Here is a 10,645-nt window from a genome sequence, read left to right as displayed (position 1 = left end):
TTGAATGTAATGATGCTATATATTCTACGCGATAAGTTACAATAAGTTTCTTTCGTTGAACAGAAATATGCTCTCAATGATCTCCAAGTTGGAAAGACATTGCTAAGAATGATAATGTAACTAGATAAAGGTAATTAAGAGGGTACGAGATATTGTTTTCCCACTTAACAAAGTAACTATAAATTGTTTCCAAAACACAACATATCGTAATTTATATATATATATTACATCTACATCAACTTTTTTTTGGGTGAAAGTTACATCCACATCAACTAATGTACCCTGTCGTTGAGGAAAATTATCAATGTCGGGGTTATGGGATTCACAAATTGTGAAAATTAAAAAAAAAAAAAAAAAACGATCATACTATAGTTAAGTATTAATAGAATCAGAATTTACTCATTTTAAAAAAAATATTATAAGATAAGTTATTTTAAAAAAAATTAAAATAATTTTAAATTTCAAATAAGTTTAAATTTTTACAAAACTGTGTACATGAAATATATTTAATAAAAAAATTAATTCAACAATTAAATTCATGATTATCAAATTTTTGAGTTAATTCACTGATTCTTAAGTTTACGAGTCCACTTGCAAATTAACTCGTGTGAACTTTCTCCTTTTAGTAGACTCTATAAAAATTTAAAGTAAACTTGATAGACTCTCGAGTTTAACATCAAATTAGCGAGTCAGCAAGTTAAAAAAATTAAATCAAAATGTAAGTTATTTTGGGTTATTTTTGTGTCTGTTTAATATTCAATATACATTCATTTAGTGTGTTGTTCCCGAATAAAAAAATTATCACCTTTAATAACATCAAACTTTTGTTTTTTAATTATCACCTTTAATAACATCAAACTTTTGTTTTTTAATAACATCAAATTTTCTATGAAAATAATCTATCACTACTATAACATCTGCAATTTATTATCCAGTAGTGATACATTACTAGGCTTGTTATTTAAGTATAGTGAAATTTATGATTTACTATTTTACTTTATTATATTGTTAAAATGTTTAATTGATATTCTATTTATAGATATTTTGTTATTATTTTTATATGAAGTGAATTCTTACAAATTTACGAGTTAATTGAGTTCACAAATTGAATTTATAGATCTCTCACGAGTTTACAAAAATTCTCAAGTTTAATAAACTTGATTAAATTACTTAAAAAATTTGTTCAATAGTGTAATTCATCCTATATATATAGAGAGAGAAAATAACATAAATATTAATCAATATAATATATAAGTTTAATTTAATAATAATTTTTTTAAAAAAAATATCCTACAAAATATTTATTAATTATTTAAGAGTTTGTATAATTTTATTTTTTTGACGGAGAGTTCATATCGGTACAATTTAATTATGTATGCGTATAATATAAAGTTTCAATCATAGTTTGTTTTCTCCGTGAAAAAAAAAAAAAAAAACCAACAAACAACAAAATTTGTGCTGCATGGACACCGCTTCAACGCTCTCTGTCTCCAATCCTTGGTCGAGAACTTGTTTTAGCTGGTTGGTTCTATATACCCTTTTTTCTACTAGACTCAACCGAGTTTCTTATGGAATTGTCTTACGACAATTATCTACAATTGCATGGTTCTGTATCCCGTTCGTATATATAGTTGGGGTTGCACCTAGCACAACCCCAGCCACCATGGACAACGACAATTAATATATACCCTGAATAATAGTAATATATATATAGTTAAGAACATATAAATCTACAAGGGGAAAGAAGCGGTGGCAATGTAAGGGCAGTGAAGGTGACAGATTTGAGATTTGCAAGAGTTGCACAGAGGTGCCGATGAGGACAAGTCGAGTTCATAGTCTATCTGGCTAGCTAGAGGAGTGTTGATTGTCTCAATTCTTATGTCTGTGAAAAGCTGAAAATTGATTTTAACTTTGGGATTTTATGCATTGCATTATTGCAGACAACCAAATTTAAAAGATAATCTTCATAGGCTCTTCTTTAAAGATATACCGTTAAAAAGGCTGACCTCCAATGAAACATTGCTAAAATTAAGGTTAATTTTTTTATGGCATGGCTAAAGGGATTCGTTGGCTAGTACTGTTTTATTTCATTTCTCTATGGTGCATTATCTTGCTTCTCTCCACGGTTTCACGAACAAACACTGTTTTCAAAGAAATATTAAAATACTACTAGCTTGAACTTTTTTGGTTTAGGAAAAATATGGATTGTAAAATTTCACGCAATTCAATTCTAACTAGAATATTTTTAATTTACTAAATAATAAAAGGAATATATTAATCCCTTAAATTCTTTGAGAGTCTAATTAACATTATCTTGTATAAAGAATATTTTGAAAAAATATTTTGACTAGTCTCATGCATAGCCAATAAAAAATAAAGTAAGAAATATATTAATGATAAAAGAGATTTTTTGTCATTGTGATACTAGTGTAAAGTATTCACCAGTTTTGCTAATAAATATTTTTTGTTGGAAAATCTCATTGACCATCTTTAGTAGAATATTTTTCTTTCAATCACATTTTTTTATTTATGAGACTCAAACTCAATATTTTACTTAAGAAGACTCGACTTAATATCACTCAAATTAACTATTTATTGATAATAATGAAAGAGATTCAAGGAATTACAACTAATAAAAATATGTTTCAATAATAGTATTAGGGTTAATTTTGAAATATTATATAAAGTTAACACAAATTTATTGCCACTAAGTATTAACTACATTAACTAATTTCTTTAATTTTGATAAATTAGTTAATTAAGTATTATTAAAAAAGATGGGAGGGAGTATTAGTTTGTTTGGGTTCTTTAAATAAGAAATAAAAAAATACTATATTTTTGTGCCAAGTATATATCCTTTTGGATTTGAATATGAATAAAAAAATTAATATATATGATAATTTTTTTAGACGACAGATATTCTTCATGAAAAGTAATTCATAAAAAAAATTCTAATTATTTAATGCAACTGTATATCTAAGACTTGAACTCGAGATTATTTGTTAAACTTAAACAACTTCATGCAATTGATCACATGCTTATAACTTAAGAACTCCACAGTTAAGTGTGTTTGGCTTGAAATAGGTATCAGATGAATGACCTTCTAGAAAATTTTCCAGAAACGTGTGAGTAAGGACAAAACATGTTAAAAAGTTCTCATGTTGGTTTGTGAAAACACTCATTAATCCTAGAGGCGATCGAAATAGATTGTTGATGTCTCAAAAATGACTACTTGGGGAGGGTTCTGATTGGTGAAAAGTTCTGACCAATAAAAAATTAAGTGAAATATCATAGCATATGAAGCGCTCAGAAATTAACAATCAAGAATATTACATATATCATTTTTACTCACCTCTTTGATTTTTGTGATATTAACTACATGACTTTAAAAACCAAGAAAAAATATTTCCATTGAAACAAATTCCTATGAATGAATGGTAGTTTAGAAAATGAACTTAATTGTTAATGAGATTTAGAAAATTAGATGAAGTTAACTTCTAACTTCATTCCTTTTTAAGAATCATTTAATTTTTTTTCAACAAACCAAGAAATACACGAGGAGAAACTACAATGTAAATGAGATTCATCCTTAAAGGAAATATTGTTAAAATATAAATATGAGATAACGTCTAATATAAAAATAAAATGATTAAATATCTTATAAGGTAAGATTCATAAAAATAAATCTTAAAATTTTGAATTAAAATATAACATCTAATTCACTTATTTGATGATTTATAATTCATTATTATAAATCTTTTAAATTTACTCCATTACACAATAAGTATAACCATCTAATCCGAAAACAATTTAATTTTCGTGGCTCTAATCCGGGTCTCACTTACTGGCACGATCAAAGTTGAATGTGAAAAATGACACAGATTGGTTGGTAGGAATGAGTAAGTGGGGACTGAACCCAAACCCATTCCCGGGAGAACTGCATGTAAGACAAGTGTGTGAAATGCCAAACCCCAAATTTAATTTCCCTTCCTTAAAAAAGAAAAGAACCCTCCAAGGGCATTTCCGTAAGTGACCATCAATCCCCTAAGCGAACCCTATCAAACAAATCCTTCAATTTTTTTCCGCCAGCCCGAGCCCGAGCCCGGATCTTTCGCGGACGTGTTTCAGACAAATTTTCTTCCGCGCAGAGCCAAAAGTCACTTCTCTCCATTATTTAATTCTTATTCTTATTAGTTATAATTTCTCTCTCTCACTCACTGCAAAATGAAACCCTCTGCCTTTACGCTGAAACTGTTGCTATTATATAAATCAACTCATCACCATCTCTCTCTCTCTCTCTCTTCGCTGAAAACGAGCAACAACACCTTGCATGCATTCTACTTCTCTTAGTTCTCCCCTTAACCAAACCAAAACCACTTGATCTATTCTTTTTCATTTAATCGAAAAATAATAGTAACTATAATATCACCACCACACCGACATGGAGAAGAAGTAGCTGTCCGTTCAAAGAGTAAGAAAGTATTTCAGTTTTTTTGGGGCCTTTTTGTGTTTATAAACTGTTGCTGATTTCAGTGATTTGTTCTTATTACTACAGGACTAGTTCTTCATTTTGCACCATTTCATTCATATATCTCAATGGCTCGTGCTACTAACTGGCTTTCGTTCTCTCTCTCCCCAATGGAAATGCTCCGAACCTCCGAACCTCAGTTCCTTCAATACGACGCCGCTTCCGCTACTTCCTCACATCACTACTACCTCGACAACTTGTACACCAACGGTAATAAAAATTAAAATAGTATCTATTTTTTTTTTCCATCTTAGTTCTTACTAGTTCGATTTAACGCACGTGGGAAATGACCGAAACGGTTCGTTTTATGGTGCAGGGTGGGGCAACGGGAGCCTCAAGTTTGAGCAGAATCTCAACCACAGTGACGTGAGTTTTGTTGAATCTTCGTCGCAGAGCGTCGGCCACGTGCCGCCGCCGCCGCCGAAGCTGGAGGATTTTCTCGGCGACTCCTCCGCCGTGATGCGTTACTCCGACAGCCAGACGGAGACGCAGGACTCGTCGCTGACGCACATCTACGACCACCACCACCACCACCACCACCACCACGGTTCTACTTCGTACTTCGGCGGTGACCAGCAGGATCTCAAGGCCATTACTGGATTTCAAGCTTTTTCGACCAACTCCGGTTCCGAGGTTGATGATTCTGCATCCATCGGAAAAGCGCAGGCCAGCGAGTTCGGGACTCACTCTATTGAGTCCTCCGGCAACGAGTTCGCCGCGTTCTCCGGTGGCACAACCGGAACCTTGTCGCTCGCCGTTGCACTGAGCTCCGAGAAGGCCGTTGTCGCGGCGGAGTCCAATAGCTCGAAGAAGATCGTGGATACCTTCGGCCAGCGGACTTCTATTTACAGAGGTGTTACTAGGTATACTATTTTTCTTCATTTCTTTATTATTATTATTATTATTATTGAATCAATCAATTACCGTTTATGTTTTTATTTTTATTATTTTGTGTGTATGGTGCTTGTGGTAAAGAAATGAGAGAATAGATGTTTCTCTTTTTCTAGTCCAAAGGATCTTTTGGGCATGTTGGAAGTTGAAAAAAAGTAGCCAGCCAGCTATTGTTGTTCAGTTGTGAAAATATATTGAGACAGTGATTTTGGATACTGAGTATTGACTATGGTGAGAGAGAGAGAGGGGGGTCAAGGTCAGAAATTTGGCCTCTTCTCACACATCTATTTCATGTTAGATTTTTTTATTTTTTTTTTGTGATGGGATTCTTCTCTTCAGGCACCGATGGACAGGAAGATATGAAGCGCATCTATGGGACAATAGTTGCAGAAGGGAGGGTCAAGCCAGAAAAGGGCGTCAAGGTCTATTTCTCTCTCTATGTTTTCTTTTTTTTTGAAGTAAATAAAAATGGGGAAAAATATATAAAATGGAGGAATAGAATAGGCTATGATGCTATATGACTGAAAAGTGGCTTGCATGCATTGAAGGTGCAATTAATGGTTGGAGTGTGGTAGGACACCTGGGTTTCTTTGTGAACAGTCTTTTTTATGATTGACTGATTGGGGTATATGCACATACTATGCTGCTAGTGCTGCTTATTACTACTACTTCACTGTTTCTGCAATTTTCTTTCAATTGATTTGATCCTATGTGCCGCCATTTTGCCCCTTATGAGTTGGGTGTGTTTGCTTTCTTGTCTGCTCAGACATATTATATCTCTCATTATTTCTCTCTGCATTCTCTTCCTCTTCCGTACCCCCTTTGTTGACGCATCCATGTCTATTATCTTATCTCTCCGTCCTTCCCCTTCCTCATTAGTCATAAGTCATAACTGATATTGTTGCGTTAAGGGCTTTATCTTTTGCTTTTGCTTTCCCACTTGCCAGGGAAAGCTACGTTTGACCACATAACAACTCATATTGAAACTTGTACTTGCTCACATTGAGGTGGTGGGGCGCCCACTGTTGCCTGAAGGGTTTGTGACAGTGTGTCTGCCCCCCAGAATAATGTCCTCTCTTTGGTCTGAAACAAACTCACGGGATTTCTTAGATCTTATGTTGCAATGACAAATAACTATATATATTTTAAGTGTCGTTATTATTGGAAGAAAGAAGAGAAAGAAACGGCAAAAAAGCGATTTGTCTAAAAATCGTTCCAATGAGAAATAGGCAATTCGGCATTTCTTTTTCGGTCTGTTTTTTAAATGCTGGGGCATGTCTTTGACTATGAGCTACTTAGTGGGATTATTGAAAAATTTATCAACTGGAAAAGAAAAATTGAAAAGCACAGATACGATAACTTTAAAATTAATGTTGTTAATAGTTTGAACGTTTTGGTACAAATAAAATTTGACGAGTCATTGTACAAGGAAAAGAGGATGGGGTTTGATGGATCTAATCCAATGTACAGTTGTTTTCTATCCTATGTAGCAGCCATAAAGGGCGTGAGAGAAAAAAAATAAAGGAAAAAAAAAAGGTTGCTTGTGCGCATGCATTGTGGCAATTGGCTAGCATATGATCACTTTTCTTTCGGCCATTTGCATTTTGGGTTAGAAAAGTAATTTTTGGCAGATAACTTTGACTATTCCGTTAGCTGATGTTTGATATTTTTGTATTTTCCTTTGCATGGAACGGGACTTTGGTGCATTTCTGGCTGTCATTTGACTTTTTGACTCTTCTACAGTTTATTTGGGTAAGCAGTATTTTTCATTTAGATTTACTTCAAGAAATCTGCTCAACTTATCTTAAAAAAATTTATGTTGTTTGAGAGATGGTTTTGTGACATAGTAAATTGTCGTGGTTATCAGGTGGATATGATAAGGAAGAAAAGGCCGCGAGAGCTTATGATTTGGCAGCTCTAAAGTACTGGGGTCCCACTGCTACCACCAACTTCCCTGTAATGCAGTCACATCTTTCTTGTATTCAGTTTTGATAGATATTAGTTGCATGAAATCCAATACATATATATACCAGGACTGAAAACGTTGAGGTGGGGCCGAAGGAGAGATTCTACGGAAGGAATAATGTTTAGTGTTCATATTTAAATATGCCAGTATATACAAAAAATTTGCTAAAATGGAAAGTGGTTAATGGTTGGTGTTGGTGTGAAAGAAATATGCTTTACTTAGTACACAAAAACTTGAGGCTAAGGTGCCATGAAAAGGGAATATAGGATCTTCAGACCAACGTGGCATGGATGAAAAGAGGGTAGGTGGGGGTGGGGGGAATATAACTATTTAAGTATTATGTTTATGTAGATAGCTTCGGTTTTTGTTTGGGGTGAACTTGTACATATATAGCTTCTGAAGTCGTTGATATGTCAATAACTTCTTGGGTGCATTGTACATATATAATGAACTGAGGTTATGCATGGATCAGTATTGGAACACACGTCACTGTCTCACTGACCTTATTTCTATCCTCATTTCTCAGGTTTCCAATTATTCGAAGGAAGTGGAGGAGATGAAACATGTAACAAAGCAAGAATTTATTGCATCATTGCGGAGGTTTGCTTGAGTTGTCCTATTAAAATTCTAGCATTGTACTTCTACATACGCAGCTACTGAATATTCGGATTTCCATTCTTGCAGGAAAAGTAGTGGTTTCTCCAGGGGAGCTTCCATATACAGAGGTGTTACAAGGTTAGTAACTTTAAATTATTTATTGATGTACTTGATCCTATGTTTCTATACTCATAATTTGTATCTTGCAGGCATCATCAACAGGGTAGGTGGCAAGCAAGAATTGGCCGTGTAGCTGGAAACAAAGATTTATACTTGGGAACATTCGGTATACACGTTTTCTTCCATAGTTGCTATGTTATAAAAAATTATTGTATTGTTTTAAACTTTTTAATGGATTATTGTTAATGGTCAAGTTTCACCGCATCCTTATTCCTGGTCAAAAGTACAAAAATAGATGATCATAGTAGATAAGATCATAGCACATAAAATAACAGTAAACATAAGGACTGACAATCAACTAGCCCATATATTGATAATTTGCCTACATAGTAGACCAGTCCAATCTTTAGACCTTTTTAACTAATCTTTAATTTTCTTGTTGTTTTGCTGGCTTGACTTGAAACAGTGATTTTACATTGTTTGTCATTTATATGAGGTGGAAATAGAATATTCTGAATAATCATCTAACTCAGTTCACATGGTAACAGCAACCGAGGAGGAAGCAGCAGAGGCATATGATATTGCAGCCATAAAGTTCAGAGGTGCAAACGCGGTAACCAACTTTGAGATGAATAGATATGATGTGGAAGCTATAATGAAGAGTTCTCTTCCAGTGGGTGGGGCAGCAAAACGCTTGAGGCTTTCCCTTGAATCAGAGCAGAAAGCTCCTCCTGTGAACAGCAGCAGTCAGCAGCAGAATCCACAGTGTGGTAACGTGAGTGGTAGCATCAATTTCTCAGCCATTCATCAGCCAATTGCTTCAATCCCTTGTGGAATTCCGTTTGATTCAACAACAGCATATTATCCTCACAACCTTTTCCAACATTTTCACCCTACCAACGCTGGTGCAGCAGCGTCTGCTGTTACTTCTGCCAATGCAACCGCACTAACTGCACTGCCAGCATCAGCAGCAACTGAGTTCTTTATTTGGCCTCATCAGTCTTATTGATCTAATCAAAACTAGAATCAAAATCTTTTTCTAATTTCCTGGTTATGCTAACAAATCAAACGCCATAGTCTCTGGCACAGTTTAGCTGACCCCCCTCCTCTATTATTAACCTAAACTAAAAAAGGAAAAAGAAAAAGAAAAAAAAGAGGAGGTTTTTGAGTTGGCTAGTCTTGGTTACAGTAGGAAGCTGGATATGTAACTAACTGCTTAAGAAATGAGAAATATTTCGTGCATCATAATTTTGCACAAGAATTTCCTCAATGGCTTAGCTTGCAGCATTAGTATGATCGCTTTTGTTTAATTGTCAATTTGGCTTCATGTTTTAAATTACAGTTCATAACTCTTCTGAAGTGAAGTTGATGGTTCCCTCGTCTGCCCAAATGAGCATATCCTGGCATGATGGAATGATCCATCAATAACGCAAATCGTAGCTTTTTCGAAATATAATTCACTTGAAAAAAAATAATGTCTAGATTACATAATGTGAATAAAAATGTTTGAAGTTAAGTTATGGCTCAATATGGTTTTGGAAACTGTTTTAACAATGAAAATATTTTGTATTTTTCATTCCATGTTTGTACTTAATAAAAAATATCATTTGATTTTCATTTAGTTTTCTTTTTAAAATATTATATAGGAAATGGAGGAATTTTTCTTTAATTACTTTTACTGTTCTATAATTTTCAAAATAAAAGATGACATTTTTTTAAAATATTTATAAAAAAAATTAAACCTAAACTCTAAACTTTGGTATCTTGTAACAGCAGGGACCTGTTCAGATGCGAGAGAGAATTCTAAATGGGTAGTTTTTTTTTTTTTTTAATTTTGAATCCACTAAAAATACATGGTAATAAATCAAATTTATTGTTAAAAGTGTAAGACAATGATAAATTAATCTTTGAAAGATAAAAAAATTTAAATTTAGATAGGTAAAAGGTGATAAATTAGTCATGTGAATAATCTAATGATAAATTGACTTCTCAACTTTATAACTTAATATGAAATTAGTCTTTCAAATAATATAGTTTATTGTCAAATTGGTCATTGACCATTTCAACTTAATAACAAAATGATTTTACAAATTTAATAGCAGCTTAATTTATCACTTTGCATATTCGTGAATTAAATTTATATTTTTCATCTTTTAGAGATTAATTTGCTATCGCACTTTAATTTCAAAAAATGAACTAGTACGATACTTGTGCGTACGCATGAATAATACCGCTGCGTAAGCTTTTTATATCAATTGACAAATGATATATATGTGAAATGAGCAATTAATTAAGACTATATATTTAAAAGAAAAATATATTATTGATTGACTTTTTAAAAAGCAAAATATTGCTAGTGATTGTCTTTTTAAATGAGTGTATATAATCCAGTTAGGATTGACAATAGACTGCATCGCCAAAAAGAGAGAGCTACGATACTAAGAAATGAGTTTAATCAAAACTCTTAAAGATAACTATGCCTATTACAATAAATTTCAAAAGAAACTTATAATCCAAATTGACAAATTACATTTGCATGTATA

At 33.0% G+C, this 10,645-nt stretch overlaps 1 protein-coding gene across 1 annotated transcript; it reads left to right on the top strand.

Moving 5' to 3' along the window:
- The first annotated feature begins 4,214 nt into the window (after nt 1-4,214).
- On the top strand, nt 4,215-9,344 carry LOC100777168 (AP2-like ethylene-responsive transcription factor AIL6). The gene is made up of 10 exons (XM_003517303.5): nt 4,215-4,471; nt 4,556-4,738; nt 4,845-5,391; nt 5,759-5,841; nt 7,163-7,171; nt 7,287-7,375; nt 7,912-7,985; nt 8,070-8,120; nt 8,192-8,268; nt 8,651-9,344. Exons 2-10 carry the CDS (start codon nt 4,597-4,599, stop codon nt 9,109-9,111), a joined length of 1,533 nt encoding a protein of 510 aa, XP_003517351.1. The 5' UTR covers nt 4,215-4,471; nt 4,556-4,596; the 3' UTR covers nt 9,112-9,344.
- Nucleotides 9,345-10,645: the final 1,301 nt, after the last annotated feature.

Source organism: Glycine max, chromosome 1 (genome assembly GCF_000004515.6).
Source record: "Glycine max cultivar Williams 82 chromosome 1, Glycine_max_v4.0, whole genome shotgun sequence".
NCBI lineage: Eukaryota > Viridiplantae > Streptophyta > Magnoliopsida > Fabales > Fabaceae > Glycine > Glycine max.
Note: the sequence above shows the minus strand (reverse complement) of the source record. Positions and strands in the feature narration are given on the sequence as shown.